General features: G+C 40.8%; 1 protein-coding gene across 2 annotated transcripts; it reads right to left on the bottom strand.

Annotated features, from left to right (window-relative positions):
• Positions 1 to 1076: 1076 nt before the first annotated feature.
• Positions 1077 to 18729, bottom strand: poc1bl (POC1 centriolar protein homolog B (Chlamydomonas), like). 2 transcript variants are annotated; one of them, XM_067613224.1, is made up of 12 exons: positions 18594 to 18729; positions 17532 to 17677; positions 14226 to 14677; positions 11681 to 11850; positions 9633 to 9822; positions 9277 to 9462; positions 8608 to 8725; positions 6919 to 7095; positions 5419 to 5550; positions 4413 to 4523; positions 2977 to 3129; positions 1077 to 2836 (listed from the first exon to the last, which is right to left on the bottom strand). In XM_067613224.1, the coding sequence occupies exons 3-12, from the start codon at positions 14609 to 14611 to the stop codon at positions 2705 to 2707; spliced, it is 1755 nt and encodes a 584-aa protein (XP_067469325.1). In that variant the 5' UTR covers positions 14612 to 14677; positions 17532 to 17677; positions 18594 to 18729; the 3' UTR covers positions 1077 to 2704. The 2 variants fall into 2 exon arrangements, with proteins under 2 accessions (XP_067469325.1, XP_067469326.1); XM_067613225.1 differs by lacking the exon at positions 18594 to 18729 and adding an exon at positions 17838 to 18050.
• Positions 18730 to 24556: the final 5827 nt, after the last annotated feature.

Raw genomic sequence — 24556 nt, 5'->3', positions numbered from 1 at the left:
AAGGGAATGAAACCAATACAAGCAGTCATTAAGCGACAAGAGGTTTCAATGGGTGTGAATGACATGAGGTGCAACTGGGCTCAACCAATTTCCTATTGTGTGAGCTCCTTTAATGAGTATAAGCTTTAACGGAAGATACTTAAGTCAGGTAAAAGCTCTCAAGCGAATCAAGTGAAGGAGATGGAGAACATGAACTGTATGAAACAGGACAGGGCAGCAGCCTCAAGAGCTTTGATTCACAATAACATCCCAAATATACAATACAGCACCTCTATGATCCCCCATTAGCCATCAAGTAGTAATAAGTCCACTGTCACCCTACATCAAAGGATAGTGACAGAGATGTCCTGAAAATATTAATGCATTCTTGATTTACAATGTAGTTACATTTGGAATGAATTAAAAATATTATAATCCAATTCTCTCTGAGACATTTTATGTTAAATTATCACAACTGTGAAAAATAAATTATTCAAAATCTTTTAAAATATCTTCAAAATCATCACCTACCTCACTTCTAGTAATGTTATCACTGCCATGCTTATATTATAAAATATATAAACAGACAAACTCAAATTCATAATATAAAATCATACGACTGGAATAGTAAATAAACTGTTTGTCATTTGATGTACATCATGACTTACATCCATAGTCATACAGAAAACAATGTGGAAAAAATACAGGCAAGCCAAAACATTTAAGGTAATCTCATACTGTTTGGTCTCGGTGGTTTCCACCATCATCAAACTAAAATAATGTCTTGACCTTGACCCCTGTGGCCTGTTTGTGGACTAATAGTATTGAATGTTATTTGCTTTCCCACCAGCAGGTGGCGCCAAATGACCATGAAAACTGTGATCCATGTTTGAATGAGGACAAATGAGGGTCAGGAATGTGGCAGCAAATGCCACAATTTTTATACATTTACAGATTTATTTAATTAATTTCAAGCAATAAAAAAAGGCACATGTATTGATTAGGGGTCTATTTTTGCTATACTGGCATTACTGACAGTTGAACTACGTTATACAGTGTGTAGCGCTGAGAAGGCACAAAGAAGATCACAATGTGTATCTGTGGTTAGTTTTTTATTCTTCCAATCATCCCAACAGCTTTAACCTTACTTCAAACATCATCCCAGTCATCCTCTTCTTCATATCAAATAATCAACATCCCTTTTGCATCATCAGTAGTTTTATAGGTGCTTTAAATTAGCACTGTCCCCCCTCTGGTCCCATAAACCAAACACTATGTACAAAGGCAACACAAAACAGGAGTCATCTTACATGTTTACCAACTGTCTCCATTGACATAATATGAATATCTCATATTCATAAATTCAAAGGACCACAGAGACCAAACATTGCTCTGTGATAAGCAGTCTTCGGCAAAAACAACAAACATTTTCACAACAGTTACACTACGTCTCCTTGAATCCCAGTAGAGACACCAGTGGGGTCTTCAGTGGAGAAAACAAAACAGGAGTGTTTTTGATGCCATTTCAAGTACAGTTTACACACAGGAGTCTTTAAAAAAAAAGTCTGGCACAGCCAAGTTGAAGGATTAAATTAAAAAGGCTTTTTAAGGCTTTTTGTGACTAAATAAAATCAAGTGCATCAAACCAGTGTTGTTTGAGTTTTTTTTAGCATTTAAAATACATTTGACATCCACTGGCACGATTTATTTTTCGGCACATTCAACCACTTTTGAGGATGACGACCTTTCAAAGGCACAGTGACAGGTGAGTCTAGAGGGTATTCCTAATTTTACACAACAGGGAAGAATAGATTACAACACTTCTGTCAACTCACTAAGCCCTCTGGGGCGAATTGCACTTAGTTCAAATGCTTAATGAATTCTTCAAGTCTTGTTCAGGCAGCATTCTACCATGAAACTGGCTCAAAAGACGAGAGATAAAATTAAGAAGCGGTCTAGTTTGACCTCTATGCTCTCTCTGTCTCGCTCTGTTTTCCTCTCACATGATGAAGCATGTTAGGGGAGTAGCTGGTTTTGGGCAAAACGCTGCTGACCTTACATTCCTTGCACATTTTCATTGAGCAGCCCATTCCTTAATTGGTTATTTTTTTTTGTCCACTAAAAACAAACAAGTATGAGGATCAGTGATAATTAATATTAATTGCACATTAAGGTAACATTCTGTAGTGCAGCATGACTTTGTGTCTAGTTTTCAAAGGAAATTCTTTGTCTTTTAAACTCTTTAAAAAAGGCACTTCTTCATGTGCTGGACAATCAAATCAGTTTCAAGGCTTTCAAGTTGTTGCATTAGATGAATAAAGAAAAAAGACACGACGATAATGACACTTCAGGTGTGCGCTGGACTCCATTTTGGTTGCAGAGGCACTTGGATGAAAGCAACACAAAAGTAAAAGTCTTTTTTAAGTTCAGCTGGTCTCCTTCAAAAGACCAATTAAACCTCGCCTTGCAATTCTCATTCACTCCACTGCAATCTGCACATACTCAGTCATTCACATGGGTATAAAAGCGCTGAATTGGGTGAATCATTGGCTTAAAGTGACTTTCCACCACCTTTTATTTGCTCGCCGTGCCCGTCCAAATGGAGTGCAGACTCGGAGAGCGAAGAGAGAATTGGGAGCAGCGGAAAAAGACATCCACTGTAGTAATTGCACTATGGTCAAAGAAGGTCACTTGAGGTTTCCTGCTACTTTCTTATTTCCTCCTTCTACCACTCGAACTTCCACTGCTGGTTTTTGTCTCCTGGGTTGCACCGCCTCATCTGGGCGTCTGTGCGGCCCTCAGTTGTGCGGTAAGCTGTGATGCACATGTCTGAGTGAGGGTGGTAGATGGTGCCGTCCTGAAAGGAGATGAAGGAGACGGGATGAGAACGAGTGCGAAATTTAGTCCTGTGGAATAATGGGTTCTTAGGTGTATGCTCGCATGAGACGGGGAGAGAGAAAAAGTGTGGATGTGTGTGTTATTGTGGGGACAGCTTACGTTTCTGAACTCCCACACGACACCAGGCGGCTTGAGGTCCTGATCGCGAGGGCAGTGCCTCATCCCGATGGAAGTCTGCCCCTCAAGCACTTCAGCGCACAGCTCTGTCACTGAGTTGAAACGGATCTCCTTCTGAGATGTGTATTCAAAGTACTGGAGCAGGAGAGAGACACATGGTTTAATGTTCTGTATATACAGTATGAATATGTGTTTCTTTGTCATGAGTTTTCATTTTGAAAGCAGTTTGAGAGGCTACCTAACTGGAAAAGTAGGAGTGACTGAGAGATTAAAATCCAGCTTTGCCTCCTTTTCAATTGTTTCCATGCATTCCTCTTTCTACCTTAATCGCTCCTTACTCAGAAATCTTTTTAACAAGCACAATAAAGCAGGTTGGCATCTATTTTTTCTACTAGGATTACACGTTTTTTCCTCTTACTCTGCTGTTGGATAAAGCAGTGTTGCATGGCATGTCTGCGTGTGTGTGTCAAGGGATCTCATCAGTAAAAGATGGGGCCTTGGCCCTCTCAATCAACCAGACGTTTGCACAAACCCGACTCCCCCCCCCCCCTCCCCGGTGTCATTTCAGCATCCTGGCCCATCGGGACAAAAGATGCAACACTCCCTGGGCTACAAGTTAAACAGAAGGTCAAGTAATCATTCATCATATTTCCCCATCCTTTTCTTTTCATCTCATACATCTTTCAGGTGCACCGGGGCCCGTAATGGTCGTTTCTAATAAAAGACTCACTCGGGGCCCCAGTGTCTGGCTTCAAACTTATTTACCCATGCTGTGTCATTCATTCTGCCTGCGAGGCTCATGTATCTTTTAAAATGGAACGTGGTTCTTATGTGGGGCAGAGAAGGGGGAGCGGGAGGGAGGCGGTGAAGGGCCCTCAGGTTTTTGTTTCAGTGGGGGAGCCACTGAAACATTGATTTTCAGTAACACATGGTGCTTTTTGTGACTGGAGACACCTGATGCGGCGCATCAGTGGGGTAATCAGAGATATAAAGCAGGACGGAGATTCACAGAAAGGAGCTCTGCCTATTGTCTGGCTCCAGCATTAAATATACATCCTCACACACAGATAATCTGCTGGTTGCTAAAACCATCCATCACTTGAGTTGGCAGGCATTCAGGATAAAAGTACCTGTGATTCAACTGCAAGATACTTTTAGGTATATATGTGGATGCAATACCAAACCTAGTTTTTCCTTTCATTACATTCAAGTCATACTGGGTGCACCAGCAGAGGGCAATTTTCTGGTGTGAATCAACTGTGGCAGCTCGTTTTAGGGGTTAGCGTAGAGCGTTGACATTTGAAAATACGTCTCCCACTGGGCCAGAGAGAGTTTGTGAGATTGTGACAAGAGACAAGAGGTGCATGAGAGAGAAAGAGAGAGATGGAGCTAAACGAGGTGTGAAATGCTTAACGTACCTGGTTGCCTCCCTGGCCGTGGCAGCCAAAAAGAGAAAGGTGGGCACCTGTGGGACTGTGCTCTGGAGCGTTGTAGTCCAGGCACTCTGAATGAATGCCAGTGCTACGCACCTGGCAGGAAGAGAACAATTAATATAAAAAAATAATGAAATGCTGTGGTTTATTGATTCCTCTGTGGAGTTTCTCTTATTGGTTTTATTCAGGGCAGACTGTGAGGTCAAATACAGGGCAGCACCACTGTGGCTGCTACATTCAGGCTCCAAAATATCACTTCCAAACACAAATTCCTGCTGTTTGCTTATTTTCCACATCAACACACACTTATTAAACAATCAATGTGAAATCGATTTTTAGTTTTTACTCGTCAAACTTTCACATCAAAATGCCAATATTCTACCTCTAAGAAAATGCCATATTTTCAGGTTATGTGCCAGTACGCACACATTTTAGACACCGATACCTTTCCAGATTTTTGACCGATTCCCCCATCACAACTTCAACTTCCCAACCTTTTATGTGAAATATGCGGCAACATGGCGAGGTAGTGGATATCTGGATGTTAAGTCCTGAGACATCTTTCAGGGATGTTTGTTTTTCTTAAGACACAGTGGTTGCGTCTCGGTGGTTGAAATGTAATCATTTTAAAACCCATCACTGAGCCAACCAAGAATTCTGTGTGCAGCATTTAATGGAATACTTCACCAAGTGTCTGGATTATAATGGTCTATAGCTCAGTCCGATAGGCTATAAAAGCCTTTGTTTGTTCTAGTCTAGCCTTCTCACTTTGAACTGCATACACACAGCCTCACACACAGTTTCAGACTCGTAATAGACTGAATTGAGGAAGCAAAACACAACTGCAATGCCATCTTTTATTGCCTTCTATAACTAGGCAGTCGCAAATCAGCATAAGATCAGTGATGAGTGTAAATAAAACACTGATGTTGACCTTTGAGTGAAACAGTATGAATAATTAAATACAGATATGCATAGCAGACACACTCACAGCCCCATGCCAGCCTGCCCTGTCCTCAGGTACGTGTAGGTCAGGGTAGATATTCTTCAGATACCAGTCAAAACTGTTGCATTTCAGCCTCTCCCTCAGCAGCAGCCGCTCTGAGATATCCCCATATGTCTCCTGTAAGGCAAGCACACAATGCATAAATCATCCTTCTTAAGTAGCGAGTGACAATGTGGTTAGATTCGGCTGTTAGGAGAGGATGCTACAGTTTACTAAGTATACTCCTCATCACTTCATCTCCTAGTTTTGACTCTACAACACATGTTGCAAATGTCACATTTTATGGTTTATCTGAAGCATCTAAAATAAAGAAGGCACTCCATAAAAGTAAACATTTATATCCTGCATATGATTGATGAATCCTACAAGTGTAACGTGACAATCAGGAAGGACCAGGAAGCCAACTAACAGGTGATTGATTGGTCTTAGCTAGTATGCATATGTGTTTGCTAAGGCGGGGAACTCCACCTTAAGCAACTCAAAGTACTTTCACACACCTTAAGACCTTCGCCCTGCCTGAGGGTGGAATGTAACAACAGGATCTTGCACACTTAACTTTTCCAGTCATGAGTTTAGTGGGCCAGCCAGTGTTTCAAAATCAGAATACAAAGAAAATGTGGCTGAGACAGAAGGAGGAATGTTGTTTCTCCATCAAACAAACATCAAACAAATAAATAAATAGATAAGTTTAATCCTTTGTGAATTATCTTACAACAGTTAAGCCATTAAATGTACAACTCCAGGATACAAAAATTCATCAAATATTCATGCTGGCTGTTCTTGTGAAAAACAGGCAGGAACAACAACTTACAACCTGAATAAAATAAATCTTTAAGACACAGTGAAGTGGTCGTCAACCTCTCTGAACAAAATAAAAATCCTATGAAGACATTATGTACTCCAAACCAATATTATGGTCTACAGCACTGAGGTCTGTTCACATGTATAATGACAGCAGCGTAATGTATTTGGATCTTGTGATCAGGTTGGGCAGTGCTGTGTTCAATCTCCTCTTGACCAGGTAATTTATTGTTTGATCAAAGATCCCTGATATTAATAATGTATTTTTTTCAGATAGGTGAAACTGAGATACATGAATTTTTGATGGTGCCCAATACCCAGAACCTGAGAGGCACAGCACATGGACCGCATACACACGTGCGCACACCCTCGCACACGTACTCCTGACCCAGTCAGAGAGATGTTTCATCAGTTGACACCTCGACATTTGAATAATATCATAGGAAATCTAACATCAAAGATAAGCCAATCTCTGTACCATATTAACATGGTGTAACATGGCATCACTACAGAGCTTCACTTTAGCACCAGTTGGATTACTGACTAGCACGTAACTTATTAACATAGAGAATGTATTTGTCCAAATATGACTCGGGGAGTATTCATGCAGCAACACAGCAGCAGCAAGTCCAGCTAGACTTTACTGTTTAAAAACTTGTTTCCTCAGATTTATGACTGGCTTACCTTTCTGGCTGGGGGGTTCCTGTTGTAGAAGTGTTGTTTATAAGAGTCCATCCAAACCTCTGCAGCTCGTACAGTATTTTGGAGGAAGTTGGGCCGTGCATATGGGGCCTTCTTGGGGAACACATGGCCCACATGAGAGCAGGGGTGAATCTCTAGACTGCCCCCACACTGCCACACCTGAGGAGATCAAAAGTAAATTCTATATTTTTGTGGATACATAATGCTCTGGGAAAGTGCACCTACTGCTTGTATACATCTATGTTAATATTTATGCGCCCTCTACAAGACTGTATAATCATAAATGTTGAATAATGATTACAGAATGGAAGCCAGGCATGAATTGCTCGATAGCAGCGTTTACATGTTCTTTGTCTCTCCATGTGGCCTGTTACGATCATGTATACACATTATGACAGACAATCAGAAGTTACAAGCACATGTTTATCATTAACCTGGTATAGTGTCAGTTGTAAACAACATATTGAACTGATATATTACAACTGAACTTAGATACTTGAGGTTAACGCTGGTGTTTATGACTTTATCTGTCTTTCAAGTACAACTGACCTGATTTGCAAGTTTCAAATAGCATTTTTTAAACTGACAAGTTCAAAATGAACTAAAATTCTTTGCATCAAGAGTTTTTTGAAATACTGTAAGTCTGCCAGATGGAACTGTTCACAACGCTAACCTTCATTCAGATAAAATGCTAATATTTGTGGCAACTGATGCTATGCTAGAGATTCCCTCTGAGTGACAAAGAAAGCTGTGTGCTCTTCACCTTCATTCGCTTTATGAAAATTCAATCCCTGCTTCCTGTGTGTCATAAGACTGCATTTGAATGCAGCTTTGATATATGGTATCAATTTGCATTGTATAATTGCTTTATCTTTCACCATGGAAAAACAAAAACACAACACCCCTAAAGAATGAAAAGTTGGCACTGAGGTATTTCTTAATACGTGGCTGAGCTATGTTCCAATTACATAGGGCAAAATCATATTGTATATTCATAGCCAAATAGCCATTACATGATAGTCGCTTCCATCTTAATCCGCAAGGCATTTCACGCCGCACTGTATTTTTTTTAGTACTCCAAAAACATAGTTGAAAGTCAATTCACTAAACATAAATTATGCATGGCAAAAAGTCCCAGTGAGAGGCATTTTTATTTCCCCATGCATAACATATCACTCAAAGGAGCAGCCTATTCATCTTCACACTGCATTCACATACACACTATAAATCATACACACACAAACAATTTACTTTGCCCTCCCCCCTTGTATGCTCCTGCTACAAACTCACACGTAGCCTAAAATCTGTGCCAATTTGACTGACGCAAACAAGTGAAAAGTGACACCAATGTCACAACAAGGTATCAGCCAATATCAGGGCTTCAGATGCCATGGTTGACTGTGGTCTGACAATGACATGACATGTCTCTCTCACACACTAACTACCCACTGACTGGTAGCTGTTAGATGGATGAATCAAAGGATGTGAAGCATACGCTAATATAAAAAAAAAGATTCCCTTTGCTAATAGAATAAACCTCAATTCATTAAGTTCATTAAGTTTGACAAGTGACAATTTCATAACTCTGGTCTCATATGGCTAAGTGATACTGCAGTGGTAAAGCAGTGTCTCTGCACTGTTTGTTCCTAATTGAAGGAGAACTGAACTCACCCTGAAGGAGAGCTCCAGGTTTTCTCCGCCCCACACCTCCATACCCATATCATATGTACCCAGGTACTCAAAGTATGCCTTGCTCACGGCAAATAATCCACCTGCCATGGTAGGAGACCTGAGGAAAAACAGGGAAAATATTTTATTATGGTCATTTTATTAAGGTAAAAGGAATTACATAGTTTACTATAACTATACTATACCATAGCTAATAATCGTGCTTGAGCTGCCGTCTAGTGGTTGGTGTATGCTGCTGACACCCTGTACAATACAGTTCCTCACAATGCAAAATTGTGCAACACAGTCGTTTGGTCGAAAGTATAACAGACCGCAACCAACTGCTGAACCTTTTGACAGTGTATTGATGCTTTTCCTCCATACAAGATTTAATGTGTAGTTTAAAAGTAGTAGCTTCAGTTTGAAGAAGCAGGAAATGTTTCTTTGATTTTCTATTGTTTCCACAAGCAATATGGGTACGACAAAGCAAAGAGGAGGACTGATCAATGGATGATGTTTAAAAGATCAGTCAAGCATTCTTAGGTTGTACTGTAAGTATGTAAGTAATACAGTAAGTAGAATGACAAATTAACAGAGCGCTACATTGGTACGTGCCAATCTGGTAAACCGATCTCCCATGTGAATAGACCTTGTGAAGTATCATACTGTCACCTGATGGGGTCAATGCGCGACTTGCGCCTCTTGCGTTCCACTTCGGGGACCGAGTGCCACTGGAAGGTGAGTCTCCAGTCAAAACCTCCGATCATCGGCTCATCTGTTTGCATGTAAAACTCAAAAGTGTTCCAGTCGATGGTGTCAATAACAGGACACACGATGGTGCTGGCATTCTCACCAATCCTAAACCCACAGCAAGGGTGCAATAACATGCAGAGAGCAGGGAGAGGGGAGAAAATACAAAAAATATGAAAACAGTACTTGCTCTTCAATGATGATATGTATTCATATTACAAGACTCATTTTTTTAATTTTTTCAAAAAAGTTTTACTCATCTAGTTTGGCCAACCCACCTTTCCAGCAGAGGTTCAATCCACCCAGGGACGCACTCACAGTGGCAATCAAGGAATGTCAGTACGTCACCCGTAGCATAAGTGGCACCAATAAGACGTGCCCGGACAAGCCCCTCTCTTTTGTTGGTGCGGATGAGCCGAACACGATCCAGATTACTGATGTAGTCAGCTAGTTGGGATTTCAGGTAACCTATAATTCAGAACACACATGAAAACACAAACATGACCATCATGTGTAACATTAAAGTTATGTATTTATCTGCCCCTCCATGTAACTGCTTTTCTTTAAAGCTGCATTAATCAATTCTTGGCCACAAGAGGTCAGAAAAACACCAAAACAAGCTGAGTTAAACAGCTACTATCAAATCAGTGGCTTAGAAAGTTTTTATGGCTGATGTGTTAGTTAAGCTAACAATTCCCTAATTTCAAATCCAGCAGACACTGAGTAACATTAGCATTCATTTGTTGAGTTGTGAATTTGGCCACCTGATGAATGTAAGTCCAATATTCAATTTTGCTTTTCTCCGTTTGGACTCCACCAACTGCTGACAAAAATATCTCTCTTTAGCTTGCTAGTTGCCCAAATTTGTTCAGCAGCTTGTCCCAGACTTTATTTGTATGGCATTTTGTGCTGGTTGCGTACAGTGACTTTATCAGAGCTTTTTTGCTCGAAACAGATGCCTTCCAAGGCTTGATGTTTGTGGGTTAGACTTGGTGGGCTGCAAAACCAAAACAATAGCTAAAAGAGGCTCAAAAACAACAGAGTTGAGTGATACTTGTCTGCAATACTGACCCTAACCCTTATTCTGTTACAGATTTATCATGTGAGTTGGCTTACTATTAATATAAACATTTTCACTACTTAAAAATACTTGTCACAGTTACAGGAAGTCCAGTATCACATGTGTGTCATGCACACATCTTTTATGCACTAAGGATAATTGAGTCAGTAAAATGCTTGGTATGCTAGGCCCTGTTCAACCAGCTTTCAAACATGAGAGAAAGCCTCTCTGCTCTACAGTCGCTGTCTGTCTGCAGTAACCGTTCTGGTTGGGGAGTGGCATGTCTAGCATTCCATTTGGTCACGGTGGTCAGAGGAGAGGAAATGATGTCATGGCATCTCAGTGCACATTGAAGTCATCTTTATGGTGTAATGTCTCCAATACACAAAGACAGACTAGCTGAGAACGAATACTAATGCCATTAAGACAGACAGACTTTAAGCTACCACTATATCCAGTTTCTGAGACTCAGTAGTATCATTCTCAGAGTTAGCATAGGTCTGCATAAATCAGTCCAAATTCCATTCACCGATGAAGACTGTGAGATGTGGTTGAAAGCTCAGAAGGCGCTAGTAAGTGGACCTTTTGAGTTGAGAATATTTTGTCACCCATGCTGTTCCCATGTTAAGAATGAACTGTGCTCAAGTTCACAGTGTGCAGCTGTATTTAAAACTCATGAATGATATCCAGAACTTCTTGTCTTTTAATTAAATATAAAATGGCCTGGAAATTGGAGGCTGCTATCAAAGCAAAACCTCACATACACACAGGGTGAGACAAGCAAAGGCTAAAGCAGAGACTGACAGGAAATGAGACAAAAAAATTTGACATAACTTTTTCAAGAATTTGCTAATCTAAGATAATGGCTGTAGCAATTTTACCTAATGAAAAACAAGCAACGTCCAATATGTCTAGAAGTAACTCTGACCCCTATTCAATCATTACAGGAATGTGTCCTGTCTTGTTTCCAAACCCATTTTTCTAATTGCTTTCGGAATATATCCAGAGGCATTATCTAGTCACCACTCTGTAGATAGCATCTTAATTCTATATATAGCCCTGTCCTGCCTCACTTGTCCTCTTGTACAGTGCGCTGTCAGTGTGACAAAATCAAAGAACAACTGAGGTTTGGTTTGTGTGCTATACTAATCTGGGCCAAGACAGTCAGTCCTCTTTGTTCTAAGTCTGAAAAACTTCTTTTGTCAGTTTCATTTTTACAGAGACAAAATGACAAATTGGTTTATTTCTTAGTGTAGAGTGTCAGACCTCGGTCACTGTAGTCATCGATTAGGATGATCTCTTTCAACAGGATGGCAGGAGTGGTCTCCAGGACACTGTGAATGGTCCTCAGCAGGGTGGACCAGGCCTCGTTGTAGAAGGCTATGATCACAGAGGTGGTGGGCAGGCGCCGGTACTCAAACTTCTTACTTCGGCATCTGAGGTATGTTCATGGGTGTGGGTGAGGTTGGCGTGAGGAGAGAGACGGAGCTGACATGAGTAATAATACACATGTACAGAACATATAAGTGCATGAATTCATATAAGCAAGAAATATTCCTGCATATGCCCAGAGCAGGTTCAGGAACTAGTGTGGTAGGAGGAGGAGGTGTCTGGTCTTAATCCAGATGGCAGTCATTAAAACCATAAAGACTAAAGAGCAGAAGCAATATGGATGGGGGCGGGGAGGGTATCACACCAATGAGCAACATACCACAGCAGTGCTCGGAGAGAGACCGCAGAAACGTGAGCAAATGGAAACGAAGAGAGCAAACTAGAGAGAGAGAGAGAGAGAGAGGATGAGGAGAGAAAAACAAGATAACAATGAAAGTGATCAAGTTCTTGGAGAATGAACAAAACGTGAGAGCAAAGAGGGTGCCAATTTTTTTTCAGGGACCTCTAGTTTTGTGAATCAGTGACATACTAAACTGAGAGGGTGTAATCACTTCTCTGGAAAAGGTTGAATGACTTCTGGTAGTTTTGTAACAGAGGCCCTTCCCGCAACTATGACACTGTTCGAGTTGGGATGGGAGGAGCGCGGTGTGCTCTTGCATCAGTCACGAGCAATCAAATCAGCTGTTTTCCTTCCCTTCTTTCTAGAGCAATTCACACTGTTGCAGGATGTTTACAGTGCTGCAAATTTCATGGTGAAGAGAGCAGTCAAAACTGCCACAAAATTGGCTCCCAAGAGCTAACTTGTGCAATTATGGGAGTAGGTGCAAAACAGCAACAAGCAACTACGTTAAAATAAATTATCCTGGGAGGACGCAACACATTTGCTTACAGTGCATAAAGCCAAACACAAACAGTAGCACACCTGGGACAGTTTGACACTGGGCAGGGGCACTCACGAACCATTCACCGATATCTGTGAAGGATGCAGTCACACATAACAGTCCGTTATGACTCATTGACTGACTGATTTCTTTGTTGGATGACCGTCAATCACACAGCTACATGTGTGTAGTTATAAAAAAATGTTATTACTCAAACTATCAAAGTCAAACTGGCCAACATATCAAGCGTGAAACAAGTCTGGAAGCTTAAGAATAGGATCTGTTCATGCAAAAATAGCACAGAGTACCACTGTGTTTGTGTTATACACTTCTGTCATGGTACGCACAAGCAGACGACCTAAGCACAAATTCCAGAGTTCCTTGACACCAAAGCTGTACACCACTCGCTCCCTGCTAACACACTCCTGACTGTGTCTCTACCAGCTAAACCAGTCACCAAAACACAAAACGTTAGCAGGCAAGAAAAAAGAAATTGTGCACCTGTCAAAAATGTTACTCTAGCAGCTCAAACACCCATCATGCACTGTTGCAAAGTGACAGCCTGTGTGGGGCCGTGATTCTGTTTTAAAATCTCCCAAAATGTTGCCACAGCATACCAGCATGCTGGGGCCTGATAACGATATCTCTTTTTTGAAACGTTATCTTTAAATGAGCACAGGGTTTGACTTTCAACCTTCCAGGCAGTTTCCCCAGCCCAGCAAGAAGATCAAAGCATTTTATCAGTCAATCTTTGGATATTCAGTCGTCTCGCCAGTAAAATGGTTTATTCCATTTTCACCTTGGCAACCTCTGAGATTCATTTTTCCGTGTCTGTAGTTTAAAGTCAAATTACATAAATAGTTTAGCGTGACATGTTTAATGCCAGTAATTTCAAAAATGTATACTTAAATTGAATCATGAATCCACCACTAAAGCAAATCTGTTCTTTGCTGATGTACTCTGGGGCACAGACAACAGAAACACAATCAAATTATTGTTCCCACCACAGTGATGGATAGCACATCTGGGTTTCATTAGGAGGAGAGCCAGTAAAGGATAAGGCAAAGACGGGAGGAGGAACTACTAATAAAAGACATCGTCATACTCTGTGTTGGACTGCCAACATCACAGAGGCTCAGCTGAGAATAGCTGTGGACAACAGCTCTGGGTGGAATAAAGCCATTGAGGCAGAGAGCTGCTTACACCAGCCTCAATAAGCCCTGCAATGCATTAGGAGAGCCTTCATCCTTGTCTCTTAACTGTCACTGGAAAACTGATTCCAGTAAAGAGCTCAATTTAATCTCTATTGAGTAATTCATCCCTTATACAGTTGTATAATAGTTATCAGCTCCATGCAGTGTTCAAGGCCAGAGATGTGTGTATGTTTTGGCTAGAAACCTCAAAGAAAATAGCAAGCAATCAAAAAAACTTTGTGATTTGCTGAAAAACATTAAGTTAACTAAGGCTGTCCAAGGCACATTAGCCAGTAAGTGATTAATGGGTCATTTCTGTTCATGTTGCCTTTTTGCTCCACTCACTCATTCATCCTGTGATCCTGAATGTGCCGGTGGAGGGAAATCTTGTCGCTGACATAGATGTTGATGGCGTAGCGCTCCACGCTTTCCTGCTCCTGTTTCTTTTCTTCAGGGCTGAGGTTGAGGTGTGTGGCCCGACCCCACTCGCCTAGCGCATTGTTGTCTGGTGATGGCTTAATGTAGAGGGGCCTAGACAGCTGCCCGTAAGCCCCGCTCTCTTCCACGGAGAGCTGTCGCACCATAGGACCGTGTTCGTCATCTTCCTCCTCTTCGGAGGAAGAGGAAGGGAAAGAGGAGCGTGCTAACAGAAGATATCCCAGCCACAGTAGCCAGAGAAGGAAAACAGCCTTGGCCAGCACACCTAGTTTTCGCGAGCAGCGCCCCCTCATGACGGCAAGCCCCGCGGAGGCACCGTGACTGGCTGAGTGTCAGGGTGCCCTACAGGACACAAGCCTCTGGAACACAGAAACAAAGAGACACTGAGTACATGATCATTAAGACATATCACATGTTAGATGCATACAACAGAGAGGGGAGCACAAGATTAATCAAAGCTCTCCCCATTAGGATGAGGTTTAATCAAGTACCAATCCCATTCATAATTAACTGAAGTTATTCACCTTAACACCCAAGAAACATAGTGCTTGCTTCTAAATTCACAAGTGCACTGAGGCTCAAATAGACCAGACCAGCAGTAATCAACACTGACATCATAAATATAAATTGCATGCTCAGGGCTGCATTAAGATGCTCATTAAATACAAATTGCAAAGATAGATGAGGCTAAATTATGGCTTTCAGTTCAGTAATGCGCTGAGAAAACTCAGCCTGCGTTGCACTGCAGTGAGAGATCTGTTAACATGATGAACCTTCAGCACAACTGCACCGTTTTATTCCCACTGCATTCACAATAAATCTTGAATAAAGAGGATTTCTGCCGTGTTGCTGCTGTGTTTCTGAACAAGTTTACAGCTTTTACAGTAATGTCGTGTGAAGTTTCCAATCAGCCGGTTCACGCTTTTTCACGTGTGAAGCATCAAGTCCTTCAGAAAAAAAAACATCGGATGTGATCTTTTGCACAGATGTTTTGCAATGTTCCAAACCTTTAATGGCACAGTGTAAAGCAAGCCCAGCTCTTAGGCTTTCACATTACTTTTACATCAAAGGTTAAACACACTTAAAAATCAGAGTGACAGTACTCAGACTGTCAGTTCTAGGTGAGCCTTGTGTTTAGATATAGAGTAAAAATTAGCCCTTCTGAAACGTTCTTCATTGTAGGATTTCCCCTGAGCCACAAATAGTTGTTGCCCAAAACGTTGGGTGGAATATTTGCACAAGAATATCCTTTTTGCTGTTTTAAAGGATTAGTCTGGGTTTGTAGATACGAGGAAGACAGCAATTTAGACATTTATGTCAGACAGATTGGCTCAGCATGCCAGGATTTGAAAGAGGCTTGCGGTAAAAACAGACCACCTAGCTATGTTGACACAGAAATGAATGTAACCACATAATTGTGTTGCATTAATATTAGAGCAGGGTGCCATTTACAATAGTGCCAGACAGTGACAGACAGGCTTAGCATTAATACTGATGTATATGCACAGATAAATACGCACCGGTACTCCTTTCCCACGCCTTAACATTTGCCATTTCCTAATTCTACCAGAAATTGTTAAATGTTTCAAACGTTTGGCTTTGTGAGAATACTAAGAAATAAAAGTGAAAAGTGTTGTAAGAGAATATAGATTTAGGATATCTTGCAACGTTTCGTTGAGTCACAGGAAACCCAATTTCCACTGGAGTTCTTCAAGGCAGCAGCACAGCCCCTTTCACTCCAGTCTGGGCCCTGGCCAGAGCACTCGGGCGTCCTGAGGTTACAAAATGGAGACGCCTGCAGACAAAACCCCCTTTTATTGGCTTTCCATCACACCTTCCACTCTCTCTGAATCTGATAGCCTTACTCGGGAGCTGTTTGGAATGAGCAGGACGGTACAGAGGGCTTAAGATGCAGCTTAAATCCTGCCCCACTTTTTGGCTAAGTGCGAGTGAAACAAAAAAAAAAGCAGTGGAGGGATAAGATTTGCATTTTCTCCCCCAAGCTGCAAATCTGTGGTGCATGTGTCAAACGCTTCACGCTAACAAGACTTTAAAAAGAGAAATCGTTGCACAGTTAGTATGGAATGAACAGTCTGTGCTGCTTACAATACATCATGGCTCATTTCCTCACCAGTCAGTCAGCAGAGAAAGACAAAAAGCTGCAACGTGTGTTATATCCAATAAGCACCAGTGGAACAGGTTACAAAAACAACAGCCGATAAAGCAAAGCAACTCTCCCCATTAATCAGTTGGTCTTTTATAGTTTCTAAAGGACCCGTAAGACAGGATCGCCAACTCCTCTCAACAATACAAACAGCTCACTGCTGATTACATTTGGTGTATATACTTCTGACAGAGAGTGTTTCTAAGGAGCCTGGTTGTGATGAGTGATGACAGGCTTGAAAAGTTGGATAGAGACTTTTTCATCATTTTTCTTTGATACTCATCCAAATACACCAAACAGACCTGAACTGTGCTATAAAACAGAGAGCTTTGACAAAATGCTGCTTCTTTTTTTCTCGCTTCACTTGAGCGGATAGGATGACAGAAATGCTCCTCCTGAAAGCCAAAGTAAACCTCAGTGTCCATATTTATACTGAATGAAATAGCAATTCCATGACATCAGGCCCTATCTATCGATCATACTTTTATCTTTAAGACATTATCTTTTTGCTTTGTTTTGAGAATTCGTAGGTGTTAAAAGGAAAAGGCGAGATTGAAGAGTGGTAGCAAGCTGTAGTCAAAACACGCAGTTAAGCAACAGGTCTCATCATCTTTCAAACTAAATAAATGTTAGGATCTTAATTTGGCTTACAGTCAGGGAGAGGCTGACAGTTAAGTGCTGAGCTCTCAGTGATAAGTATGCAAAGCAGAGCAGCAGTGACTCAGAGGAATAATGACAAATCTCAACTTTCCAAAGGCATCTATGACAAACGACTGTTGATAGCTTGATAATGACATCTTGTTCATCCTTAAAAACAGCATTATGTCCGTTACCAAACCATTAAGTCACCGCGCCGACAACTGTGTGACTTTACTGATAAACACACAAGGAAGTCAGGAATGTAAATTAAGTTTTAAACCAGATAAGCGCTGCTTTAAAATGCTAACAGTCAAACTATACTTTGAACATAACGTACATGACAGCTACAAAGGCAAAGTTAAATCAAAAAAGAAAATACAAAGTTAGCTTGTTTGCGTGAAATGATTTACCTTGACTACAAGTTACATGTCTCGGAGTTTCTTCGAGGCTGCTAAGGCCGTGGTTTGTCAGCCTGACTGCAGTCGCCTTCCAGTGAAACCTCTGGCTTGCAGATGTCAGCATACCCACATCCTCTCCTCCACGCTGGGCTTCTGACCTGAAAGTTAAGGTAGCCATAGAAACTGCACAGGTTCCGGTAAGTCCTTTCGCAACAAAAGGCTTTTAATTGGGGACACGTAGCGTTTGAGTGACAGTAGAAAGTACAAAGTAGCACAGATTCAATACTTAAAAACAACATAAAGTAAATAAATACATACATTTAGCTTTTTCGCATTCTTCAGGTCCTTCCGTTCGAAAACTATCGCTGTCCTGACTCGTCGTGAAATACAAATAAGGATTAATGCCACTAATGAAATGCCCTTTACTTGGTATTCAGTGTACTGCTTTCATTAGCGTGTTACTTCCTTTTATTATTTCCTCGTCCCACAAAAGAGGTCATTGTACCTTACTTCCGCTGTGGGTTTTTTTTTTCGCCTAGGATGGCGAAGTCATGGCCCGCCCTACTCTGCCTCTGATTGGCTCACCCTGATATTCAAACCCTCACTCTAACCAACCCAACAAACGAAGGTAACGTGTACTAGCCAATCAGAGGCAGAGTAGGGCGGGTCGTGACTTCGCCATCCTAGGAAAGAAAAACTGCCTGCCAGCGTTGGTAGCATTGTCTCTAGTGAGCTTGACGCAGCACTTTAAGCTAGCCTGTTAGCTGTCAAATGTCTGTGTGGCGATTTTCCCTTAGCTATAACTGCAACACCAGCGATTTAAAACGATTTATTCAGTCAGTGTCCACTACTCTGTATCGAGTGGCGACGATAAAGTTTATCTACATGTGTAGCAGAACCAGAAAACTTCCAGGCGTGAGTTTTTGACAACTTTGAAGTGAACAAAAGTTGCGAGAAATTAAGTTTTGATGACGATTGACATGACGATTATCTGACGTGCCTTCGTCACGTTGAATGTAAAAACTGTTGTTTAAAAAGCAGCCACTATGTGTGCGTGCCTTCAAAAGATCCCACCTTGCTGTCACTGTGCGTTGAAGTTCATCCTTTTCTGAGCAAAGCTGTCTGTGAATACTGCCTCATCTCCAGCTATTAAGAATACCGCTGTATGATATTTATGAGCTGAATAACCTTTAGTCTATAACCTGAAAGGTGTCACTGTTTCGTACACTCACTGTCAACAAAGTTAACGTAAAAAAAACTAATACACGTGTACAATATAACACCCAAGATAAATGGACTGTTAACAAAATGTGTTTATTTATACATGCTGATATTGCAACAAATACAACACAAACTACAAGACAGTCAATACAGGAGGCACAATAAGAAAGACTTGTGATTTATTTTCACAGAGCGTGGATCACTCTAATCAAGATCAAAGGCTAAACAAAAAGACATTTTACACAACACCATGTATGGTCATCTATCAGGCAAAAAAGCATAAGAAAATGTGTTTCCCTTTTAATGTACCAAGACTACTGGCTTATTTTTTAATAAGGATATTTAGAATTGGTGTTACATGAATGAAGACTAATCATGTAGCTGCTTGGGATTGAATTTACAAAATTTAAAGTCACAAAGTGCCTTGAATCCTGTTTTCATGTGTGCAAGAATGCTGAAAGGATCTATTCGTCCACCACATGAATAAACAATGTGCCACATACACACACACACAGCCACACAAACAGCCCTTCCTTCTGTGTATTTGCCGTTATAGGCTTGGTTTGTGTTCCATAGTCTCTAGGTCCTGCTCAGGCCGGACCACACTTGCCTAGAGTGTGCAATGCGCTAGTGCAGCCTGTTGTCAGGCAGACACCTGCACCACTTGGTAACTTGCCAATGTCTTTTATTCTTCCCTCTCTTTCCTCCTCCTTTTTCTTCCCCCCAGTTGATACCAATTGACACCTCACTCTGTGAGGCTGATGTGCCCCCATCCGGAACTGAAAAGGGTCCCATTTCTGTGATAAGGATCTGGGGCTTTCACGGATACAAGGAGGGCTCTTGTACAGGTCTTCAACCTTTCCCCTATTCAAACTTTTAATTAGTTTACAGATTCAACATGCCCTAAATCAGTGGCCAAACCCTTTTAATCAATTTTGAATTAAGTACTTATTCCACTGTGAGAGAACAGCAGATTTGCTTGTGCCATTAAAAGCAACTGATTTTCTACTAATCTACATATGGATTTTTGTTAAGACTAAAGCTTAACCCAGCTGGATCATTTGTCAAGAGATGTTTGTCGTTTCTGTCACACTAAGTTTTGTAAAATTAAACAAACCTCATCCTACTTCTTAAGAGGTTTTACTGAAATCCAGAGCAATTTCAATGTTTTTGTCCCTTATAAACAGGTCTGTAGAAGCTCTTGATCTGTTGGTCAGATACCGACTAAGACAGTCACTGCCCCTTATGATAATCTGCATTTGGACTCGGCTCAGCAGCTGCAGAGCTTGTGATTGCGATCTCTCTCATTTGATGGATTTGAAGAACATGAGTCAAGCAGATTTGAAGAACAGCAGCAGTCAGTGTTTGACCCTGTGCCATATAGGCGGTGAAATCAGATGACAACAGTTCAAGTAAACAGCACCACCTAGTGAATGCATGGAGCACATCCCGTCCAATTACACCTCACCCTGCCTCACCGCTTTAAAATGGAAATAACAACCTAATCCAAATTGGTTGCTGGAGTGAACAAATAAGAAGATGGCAGTGCCCTCAAATAGCTTGGTGGTTAAATCCCTCTGGAGCCTGTTTAGGCCCAAACTGACCAGCATTGAGTTCCTGCTCTCTGTCCTGAGTCACCACTACTCTGTCTCTCTCTCTACTCTCCTACAATGTAATATAAAAAATAACATACTAAATATAAGTTACAAATCTACCCTTTTTTAAGACCGATGAACTTTCTTTTTTTGGCATTTGTTTCCCGCTAACGAAAGTCAATTCATTTGAACAAGTCATTTAACCTCTAAAATTAGAAGCACAGAGGTGATATGCATGCTGGGGTTTGTTTAATAGCTGATAGACCTACAGAACAGTGATGTAAGGAATGTATGTCTGGGCCTTTTAGTTCTCTATAACTATATTCAATTACAGCTCAATTCACTTTTGAACTGACTAACTGATGGGCCAACGATTTCATTAGCTGGGTGTCCTTTCTGCTTGATGTTCATTTACTCTGTTCATGCAATAAATCATAGTGAATGGAGGTCACCTTGCAGGACCAGACTTCTTTAATTTAATGGAGATGGATTCTTGCCCACACTCTCCCTTAGCTTATTAGCTCCCCATAGAGCAGAAGACACAATGACCTTCAGCCATAAGAATTGAATATGGTTATCAATTAGCGGTTCTCATAGTGAAGGTTAGGCCTCTCTTTTATAACCTTGGTCACAACATGAGTTAATGGCCTATTATAAGATAGACCAGTCGGATCTCACTCATTGAACTATGTGCGCCTAAGTGGATGGGTGATCATATCTGTCAGCGATGCATCATAATGCCCACAGCACTGGTTAATATTTTATATTTCATCCCTCAGAGGGGTTGGCAAGTCTGCAATCGCTTTTGGAAGTGAGTTTATACATGAGACACGTTGAAAGAAAGAAAAGGCTTTGGACAAACAATCAACAAAAAAGTACATTTTATCTTAATGGCTAAAAGGACGTGATAGATGATGGACACAACTGCAAAAAACAACAACAAAACAGAAAAAATTCTGCTCAGATGCATTGTCAATTTGATGCTTTTCACCTTGTAAGGAGCAAGCATCCACAGTGCGGTACATAAGACAAGCGGCACTCCCCTCTTGATCCTGTGACAGAGACTGCTGCTGTCACTGCTGCTCTGTATGTGTGTGTGTGTGTGTGTGTGTGGTACATTTAAATCAATCTGAGCTTGTGGCTCTTTGTGCAGGACATATTATTTATAACTTAGGTGCATTTTTTGATTCCGGCCTAAACTTTGATTATCACATTAGTAAGCTTGTCCAGTCCTGTTTTGAGCTTCAAGGATGCAGTAATGCCCTTGTTTCCTTGCAGCTAGACTACTGCAACTAGAAATCACTCGATAGCTTCCATCTAACAGAACGCAGTTTCTAGACTTTTAACCAGAAACAAGACAAAAGATTGTGTCACTTGACTCTTAGCATCCCTACACTGGTTACCCATTTATTTTTTCAAGTTCTTCATGGTCAAGCTGGAGTTGCTCTCCCATAGACAAGAACCTGCTGGGTGTTCCCAAAATTACATCTAAGTCTAAAGGGGACCTTTCCTGTTAAAGACCACTGGCTCTGGAATAACCTGCCTGTTCACTATCTTTTTATATATCACTTCTTAAAACTAGTTTTTATTTGACTGGCCTCCAAAACATTTTTATTTTTCTTTTGTTTGACATCTTTTTATTTTTTATACTAATTTGATACATTTTTATCTTGTGTCTGTTTTATGGTTTTCTGCCATATCTTTTATCCCCGCACATTTGTTTGTACTGTTTGTTTTGTGTAAAGCACTTTGTAATATTGGGTTTGAGAAGTGCCATAAAAACTAATTTTATTATTATTGTTAGTTTTTCAGCCAAAGACTAAATGTTGCTTTTATGGGTCTGTATGCTCCTAATCATTTTCTGGTAATTTCCTTCAAAGTTTGCTGGAAAGACTTTTGTAATTTGGTACTAATTAAATGGAAAATAGACATAGTGTTTAAATGATATACTTCTACTTAACCCAAAGAGTCTTATTGTCAGTGCACAACAGATCACTTCACATGCAAAAATGTGAAATTTGACTACAGGCAAATACACAATTCAACATATACATTCAATATAACATTTGCATCAATAAAATAATACAAAATTAGTATTTTGGGGGGATTTAAATGAGCAGTTCTTTCAAGTAAATGATTAGGAAAATATAGACCTGTAAAATAAATAATAGGTGAATGACAAAAGAAATGGGTAGTTGCAGCAACATAAAGTGCAATAAAGTATGCTCATATTTGTAAGCATATGTAGGCTACAGAAACTATGTAAATAATGTAAACACTTTATAAAACTTTAAATTTGAAGTGACTAAAGCACCAGTCACTATTGCAAAAGTTGCTACAAAGTTGAGTCATATTCTATGGAGCCCCCCTGGGGTTAGCTGAGAAAAAGAAAAGATCCATGTGTAAATCTATACCATCTATTTTGGTTTAGAGATCTGTGTGCATGGTTTATAAACTGCTCTCAGACTCATAATCCGTGCCTTGGAATCATGAATCCATGATAAAAATCATAATCCAATTATAGTTACTATTTCAAAGTTTTTATTATTTTAAACAATGATGTAGTTGGTAATTTAAGGGCTCTGTAATATCTGACTGTTTGTAAGTTAGCAGCAAACATTTTAAATATTGTATGTTTCTGTCAAGCACCCTTTGGTCAGTTTCAGCATGTGATCACTATTCTATATTGTTGTTGTGGATGGTTTGGCCTTTTTGGAGTGCTATTAGTTGTCTCGTGACATATCAAAGAGCTGTTTGCCAGATCTCTTTTGTTGCTGACAAATGCTGCTAATTCAGTGTGGGTTCCTCTGAAAGCAGTGAGGAAAAAGCTTTACTTTAGTTTACTTTAGCGTAAACATGACATAAAGCTTTTTGTGCAACTTTGTTCTTTATCTGCTCTAAAATAAGAATTGTGGTCGTTAAGGTCAGTGTGCTGAGCTGCATTCTCCCTGCATGCTAATTGTGTATAGAGAAGAGTCTGATCATGGAGGACAAGTGTCTCTTTCTCTAGAATGGTTGCTAACTGAGGCTGACTGTGTGTGTGTGTGCTTGTGTTTTTTGTTGTAGTGTGTATGCTGGATGTCCATACCAAGGTTGCAGGACAAAGCACCATCCACTTGTTAATGCATTTGAAGTAGACCTGGAGAAGAAAGTATCATCAGCATTACAGAGAGAGGGTGGAGAAAGAGACGAGATGAGAGGGAGGGAGAGGAGGAGGAGCAGGAGGGGGGGATTGTCTATGTGCCAATCAGCCCACTCAGCAGTCAGTCCTCGCCAGCCAGGGGGCCCGATGGGAGTGTCTAAAAGACACACACGCACACACACACACACAAAAATACACACACATCCACCTCCTCATTTTTCTCCAATCTCTCATCCAGCACCAGACTCCCCAGGCCTGTCCCTCCGTCGTCAAGGCAACGCATCACATTCAATCCAGTGAGCATCTAACTTGTTTGTTTCACTTCTGATTCACAATTGAATCAGATGGATAGGGTGGCAAGAAAGAGACACATGGAGGGGGAGAGTGTGGGAGGGGGGGGGGGGGGGGGGGGGGGGACAGAAAAGGGTGTGAGAGAAAATGAAGGAGAGTAGGGTGGCATGCAAACGAAGCTGCTGAGACAGAACAGGAACAAAGTTCTGAGTCCCAGGCAGAACGCCAGGTCTGCTCCTTTGAAACAGGATCTGTTGAGAAATGAGCACAACTGTCAAATTGCTATAATTGGCTCCTTCTTAAATGAGTGTGACAGCTGCTGATGGTTTTCTCTGGGGGGGTTGTGATAAAGATTCTTTTCTCTCACTCTTTTTCTTTTGGGACATTGTTTGGGTAGCAAATGTCGGAAGGATTGGTGGACTGGAAGAATGAGCTGTTCATCAATCAACCTCATTTGTAGGGAAACGGTGTAATATTTGTAATTAGAAACAAGACAGATAATCATCATAGGGAATTATGGCACAGCTGCCAAAGATAAAAGTGCATGTCTAGACTTTAAATAACGATGGTATTTGCTATTGCTTAGGCTTCAAAGGAAGTCTCACATCAGGCAAATACGTATCTGCCCTTATTTGATGGACTTAATTTCAATTCAAAATATTTACATCATAATAGATTTAGATGTGAAATGCATGGAGATTGTTTATCTGAGGTAGTTGGTAAAACAAAGGGATTGTGTCAGCAAGGTCAAACCAATCAGCAGTTAAGTGCAGTGGAAGAGTGATTTT

The sequence above is a fragment of the Thunnus thynnus genome, chromosome 15 (genome assembly GCF_963924715.1).
Source record: "Thunnus thynnus chromosome 15, fThuThy2.1, whole genome shotgun sequence".
NCBI lineage: Eukaryota > Metazoa > Chordata > Actinopteri > Scombriformes > Scombridae > Thunnus > Thunnus thynnus.
Note: the sequence above shows the minus strand (reverse complement) of the source record. Positions and strands in the feature narration are given on the sequence as shown.

Excerpts from the sequence above, each read along its gene's own strand:
- poc1bl (XM_067613224.1), bottom strand. The coding sequence starts at position 14,611 with ATGAGGGGGCGCTGCTCGCGAAAACTAGGTGTGCTGGCCAAGGCTGTT. Across the intron at positions 9,823-11,680 it reads CGATGACTACAGTGACCGAG|GTTACCTGAAATCCCAACTA; the intron begins GTCTGACACTCT and ends TCTGAATTATAG. Across the intron at positions 9,463-9,632 it reads ATTGAACCTCTGCTGGAAAG|GATTGGTGAGAATGCCAGCA; the intron begins GTGGGTTGGCCA and ends CTGTGGGTTTAG.